The sequence below is a fragment of the Bufo gargarizans genome, chromosome 6, assembly GCF_014858855.1.
Source record: "Bufo gargarizans isolate SCDJY-AF-19 chromosome 6, ASM1485885v1, whole genome shotgun sequence".
In the NCBI taxonomy this organism is placed as follows: Eukaryota; Metazoa; Chordata; class Amphibia; order Anura; family Bufonidae; genus Bufo; species Bufo gargarizans.
Window position 1 is genome coordinate 138,509,841 of NC_058085.1, and position 6,464 is coordinate 138,516,304.

The following is a 6,464-nucleotide window of genomic DNA, read 5'->3' on the forward strand; positions in this document are numbered from 1 at the left end:
ATCATCACAACCTTCAATGGGGGTCATTGGTGGCAGCTCCCATCCCAGCCACTTCGTATCAGACCCTGTAGAATCTGTAGAACAGCTCCAGGGCATGCATAGTAGACCAGAGACCAGCTATAGATGCATGAGCTAGGGCTGACGTATCTAAGGAAAATACTTCATTAACAGTATCGGGAACGCACATTCAATCAGAGCAGCGCTTGCCTGTGCTGTTAATCAGGACAGAAGGAGTCCCCCTTAAAAGAAACAGGAAGTTCAGACCTGAACTGGTGAGATGGGAAAACCCCTTTAAGGTCCACCACCAATCCCGGGAACAAAGGCGCTTTAGTAGTAAGAAAAGTGAATTGGCCCCTTCAGCTTTTCTCCTATATCATTCATACCCTGTACTGTGTAAGAAATGCTATAAACCCTGGTGTTGTACATGCATATCATGAATGGTCATGAGGCAGACACCGAACTAGTATTAAAAAGTTGAATTATTTAATTCCCATATTGTGCCGCAGTGAATATAACTGTATATAGCTCCCCGATCCAGGTTAGATAAAAATGGTTTAATAGGCACACAGCTTAAAGGGAAATTATATTGAAAATGGGAATTTGTATTGTCATTATTTATAAGTGAGTCTTTCACAACAACAGTTTAAAGGCTATGTATGATCACCTCCAGGGGAATTATTTGTCATTTTAATTTAGTCATTTTTGGCTAAAAATCTTTTTTTATTTGGTTATTAATTTTTTTACAGTTTTTGTTCTACAGCCTTCAGTTTCAGTATATATGCCTCCAGTGTGGGGCCTAGGGCCCACCGGTAAAATGTATTTTGGGGGCTCACCATACGGATATATTCAAATATGATTCAAATATTGAAATAGGACACTGGTAGCTTTCCTCTGTACCTAGAAGACATCTCAGCTCTGATCGGGTCTATAATAATAAACTGGGGAGTTTCTTTAATAATCTATCAAGTTTTATATGAACATTGGCTGGTTGAGGTGCTGTACATGGAATATATGTATGTAGTGCGGTAAGTGTACTGTGTTATGAGCCACTTGTGCAGGGGGTGGGAGACTAGGGGCCCACCGGGGGGTTCACCTGTACCCCTGTGGGCCAGTCCGAGCCTCAATGCAGCCCTTATATCTGAACTTCTGGCAGCTCATAAACACTTATTCACATTTAAAGGCTATGGACACCTTTGGAAAAAAAAAATTGATTATGATTTAATTTTACTCACTTTGGGCTAAAATAAACAAACATATTTTTTTCATTTGGTCTTTATTAATTATTTGTGGCATTTTTTTACACAGGGGTTACATTTGCAGATTGTCTCTTGCTGTTTACATCGAGTCCCATCACATGATGGCTCATGGGTAGCTCTTATTTCTAATCTTCTGACCTCATAAACACTCATTATAGCAAAATTATCAAACTGATAAGTAACTGATTATGAGCTGTCAGGAATTCAGAGATAAGCTGTGAGGGATTCTATCTGATGGGACTCACTGAGAATAGGAAGCCTGCTAGTCTGCAAATAGACAGAGACTGACATCTTTGTACAAAGAAAAAAGATGACATTTTTTAATAAAAGCCAAGTGAAAAAATTAGTAGAATGCAATATTTTAAAAAATTTCCCCCGAAGGAGTTCATAGCCTTTAACCCATATTCTTATCAGTTTGAGTTTAGCTCTAATGAGTGTTTATGAGCTTTCAGGAGTTCAAACATAAGGACTACAGACTGAGCCTACAGAGCAGTTCTCCGATGGTTCAGTATAAAGCAGAAGGCAAGACAGTCTGCAGATATTCTAAAACTGAAGGCTATAGAACAGAAACAGTTGAAAAATGTTAATAAAGAACAATTGAAAAAATGACTTTTAGACCAAAATGAGTAAAATACAATCATAAAAAATTGCTCTGAAGGTGTAGGTAGCCTTTAAGCCAACCCAGTCCTTGCTTGGCAAAGTAAGTAAATATATTTAGGTGGCACCAGCAGGAGATGGTTCTGTGGAGATGATTGCTGGTGTATATCCATCACTACCACCACCCTGCAAGATCACCACTGGTCCCCACTGGCTTTTCTATTCTAAGGTGGCAAAGGGACACTTTCTTACTGCTAATGTATTTCTTTAAAATGTGCTGTAGCCTCAAACAAGGTTTCGGGGGTTCTGCGTCATCAGAACCAATACCTGTATAATAGCATAGGTTACAATATAAGTTTTATTTAGGTATTGATGGCTTTTACAAATCAGATGTCTCTCCCAGGACTGACATGGACTTAGACGAGGACAGATAATGGTTGGGGTATATTATTGTGATGGCAGGATGCTGATGTCTGCACAGCTAGCTTCTCTCAGGGTAACACTAGATGAGACTTTTCATGTATTTAGCACCATGAAGTTGATTCCTCATGTGATGCCTCAGGCCAGCACACATTACTGACCCCTAGGCTTGGAAGTGATGAGATCTCAGGACCATCACTACTAAAGTCCTGGCCATGCAAGATCCTTGTGCTGAGACTGATGAAAAAGGCATGTAACCAGAGGCAGGCATCATGGTGCCAGCCTGTGCCCCCCTGTGTGCTGGTGCAGCATCTGTCTGCTGTGGTGACTATGCCCCTGCGTTTACTAATCGCTTGTTTTGTTGGAGTCTCATTCACATTACCCATCGATAGAAGGTTTCTGAAAAGTACTTACTCTGTCCTTCAAACTTCCTGATGATGGTGTCCAGGTAGGTATTTTGGGGGGCGACGTGCCCCCTCCTCACCGGCATCTTGAGATCAGGAGTCTCCTCTCAGAAAGCCCAGCAGAAAGTTCCCAGTCTCCCCAGAGGACCCCTGCGTCTTCTACCAGTGCACTGATGCGATCGTTATGGCAATGACATCTTGCTTCAGTTTAACCCCTTTCTGGAAGCATAAACCAGTGACTCCAGTGATTCCTACCAGCGATGATGGGAGGATTAGGGATTTGCAGTGATGGAAAGAGCAAGTGCACAGAGCCCTGTACTCTCCCCCCACCAGCTCCTCCAAACCACACATGTGCCAGGGGACTGGAGCTGTCAGCAGCAGGAGGAAATGGAGCCGGGCGAGGTCAGCGATCGCAGGTGCATCCCCGGCCGGAGGCAAGCGAGTGGCCGGGGAGCGGGAGCTGTCCTCCTCCCTGGTGCTGAGTGCCGCTCCTAATCCGCCCCGGGGCGGGAGCGGGGCCCCTCGCCATGAAATCCACGGTCCTATTCTCCGCGTCTGGAAGACACTTCGGAAGGAAATCCCTTCTGTTCACTCTTTAGTTGCTGGGCAGATCTACTCCTTGTACCTACAGAAGCCTGCCGTGGAAGGAGGCGATCAGCTGCTGGCAGGATGCACATAGTAGTACCTAGGAGCTACAGTTAGCTTCTACCATAGCTTCTGAATATCATTATTATCATTGTCTTTCTAGTATTTTACACTGTATCCCACTACCCTGACTTGTATCCATAGATGCCCAGTCAGATGGATACAATAGGACACATTTAGTAAAGAGTTTGTGCCTGTTTTAGTGCAAAAAAATGCAGTTTTAGACTTAGAGTCTTGGAGGCTTTTGTGTCTCATTCACCTATTTAGATTTTTTAGACTAATGCGGAAGTTTTCTAACTTTAGAAACTTTTTTTCCGACCTATTTATGTAGGTGCGCCTTTTTTTTTTTTTGCTCTTGAATTTGTCACAAAACAGTCCTAACTTCTACTCCATTCCAGGACCGGTGTACATTTCTAAATCTGTTCTGAGTAGTGAGTTGCATTAAAAGTCACACTTTCCGGGAGACATGTGACTTTTCTCTGCACAGATGTGACTTTTTTCATGCGCAAATAAATGAGACCAGTCTAAGGGTGGGTTCACACTAGCGCTAGGGATTCCGTTATGGCTTTCCGTTATAACATGGTTATAATGGAAAATAACGGAATCCATAAGACGGAAGGACGGATCCGTTCTTCTGCCCATAGACTTGTATTATGACAGAATGCAAAACGGAAGCCTTTAAAAGGCATTCCGTTTGCTTTCCGTCCTAAAAGAAGTCTATGGGAAAGCATGACGGATCCATCTGGGTCCCGTTATGCAAGACTGAAAATAAGGTTCTGTCGACAGGACTTTGTTTTCCGTCTTGCATAATAGGAGTCGGGACCCAGACGGATCCATTTTGATTCCCTTAAACTTCTTTTAGGACGGAAGGCAAACGGAATGCCTTTTAAAGTCTTCCGTTTTGCATTCTGTCATAATACAAGTCTATGGGCAGAAGAACGGATCCGTCCTTTCGTCTTATGGATTCCGTTATTTTCTGTTATAACGATGTTAAAACGGAAAGCCATAACGGAATGCCTAACACTAGAGTGAACCCACCCTTAGTGACAATGAACCAGTCTAACTGAAAAAGAACCACCAGAGATGACTACTAGCAATACATGTAGTCTAATTCATGAAGTGCTGTGCAAGTTTTAATAAATACTTGGCAAAAAGAAAGACAACCAAATGAAATACACCTAAAAACAGGAGAGCTTGATAAATGTGCCCCCAATATTTTACTAATGGGTTTTTGTGCTTACAATTACAATAGTTTGTAAATGATTTTTTTTTTCTTATAACATAGGATTTCATCTATAATAAGAGGAGCTGTTTAGGGTTGAGCGAACCCGAACTGTAAAGTTCGGGTTCGTACCGAACTTTAAGATTTTTGGACCCCCGGACCTGAACCCGAACATTTCAGTAAAAGTTCGGGTTCAGTGTTTGCCGCTTTCTTGCCGCTTTTTGAAAGGCTGCAGAGCATCCAATCGACAAGCGTTTAACTCTGTGCCCTTAGAAGCCATCACAGCCATGCCTACTAATGGCATGGCTGTGATTGGTCAGTGCAGCATGTGACCCAGCCTCTATATAAGCTGGAGTCACGTAGCGCTGCACGTCACTCTGCTGTGCTTAGTGTAGGGATAGGATGCTGCTGGTGATTTCAGGGAGAGAATAGGAGAGACTCTTTGCTCGAAATCAGAATCTAACTCAGCGATCTACATACATTGTGTTTTGTGGGTGCAGGGCACATTTTTTTTATCCTGCCCTGAGCCCAGTGACCGAAAAAAAATACTTTTATAAGTCAGTTAGTTGGGAGGTGGCGGCGGCCATTTTATGCAAGCTCAGTGCACCAGCACTGCATCTGAGCTTTTGGGACATTGAAATCCAAGCTTTACAAACAGCACAAATAATCTGTTTGTAAAAAAAAAATCACAATTTTTTTTGGCAATTTACAACATCTGGTGCATTTACAGGATTAGTCAGTGTGCAATTTAAGCTAGAAATACAGCCATAATTTTCTGGGTTTTTAAAAACACAATTTTTTGCCAAAAAACACTATTTTCTAGATCTGCAAGTGTTAAATTCAAGTTTAATATATACAGCTTTCATACTCTGTTACCAAAAAAAAACAACACTTTTTGGCAATATACAACATCTGTATTAGTAAGTGTGCAATTTAAGCTAGAAATACAGCCATAAATTTGTTGATTTTTAAAAACACACTTTTTTGCCAGATTCCACTATTTTTCTGGCCTTGCAGCATCAGTATATGTGAAATTCCAGGGTTATATACTGCTGTCAAATTCAGTTATTAAACAAACACCCGTTTGGGCAAAAAAGATTAGTTGGCAGCCTTTGCTGCAGATGTCATTGTGAGATACCGCCTCTACAGGGAGTGCAGAATTATTAGGCAAGTTGTATTTTTGAGGATTAATTTTATTATTGAACAACAACCATGTTCTCAATGAACCCAAAAAACTCATTAATATCAAAGCTGAATATTTTTGGAAGTAGTTTTTAGTTTGTTTTTAGTTTTAGCTATTTTAGGGGGATATCTGTGTGTGCAGGTGACTATTACTGTACATAATTATTAGGCAACTTAACAAAAAACAAATATATACCCATTTCAATTATTTATTTTTACCAGTGAAACCAATATAACATCTCAACATTCACAAATATACATTTCTGACATTCAAAAACAAAACAAAAACAAATCAGTGACCAATATAGCCACCTTTCTTTGCAAGGACACTCAAAAGCCTGCCATCCATGGATTCTGTCAGTGTTTTGATCTGTTCACCATCAACATTGCGTGCAGCAGCAACCACAGCCTCCCAGACACTGTTCAGAGAGGTGTACTGTTTTCCCTCCTTGTAAATCTCACATTTGATGATGGACCACAGGTTCTCAATGGGGTTCAGATCAGGTGAACAAGGAGGCCATGTCATTAGATTTTCTTCTTTTATACCCTTTCTTGCCAGCCACGTTGTGGAGTACTTGGATGCGTGTGATGGAGCATTGTCCTGCATGAAAATCATGTTTTTCTTACCTTGCAGACTTCTTCCTGTACCACTGCTTGAAGAAGGTGTCTTCCAGAAACTGGCAGTAGGACTGGGAGTTGAGCTTGACTCCATCCTCAACCCGAAAAGGCCCCACAAGC

At 41.6% G+C, this 6,464-nt stretch overlaps 1 protein-coding gene across 1 annotated transcript in view; it reads right to left on the minus strand.

The window, feature by feature from the left end:
- Positions 1-2,792, minus strand: part of KCNH6 (potassium voltage-gated channel subfamily H member 6) — a 269,607-nt gene extending 266,815 nt beyond the window's left edge. The window contains exon 1 of the mRNA XM_044296338.1: positions 2,688-2,792. Within this exon, the coding sequence (XP_044152273.1) occupies positions 2,688-2,763 (76 nt within the window). The 5' untranslated portion in view covers positions 2,764-2,792. The remainder of the gene's footprint in view (positions 1-2,687) is intronic.
- Positions 2,793-6,464: the final 3,672 nt, after the last annotated feature.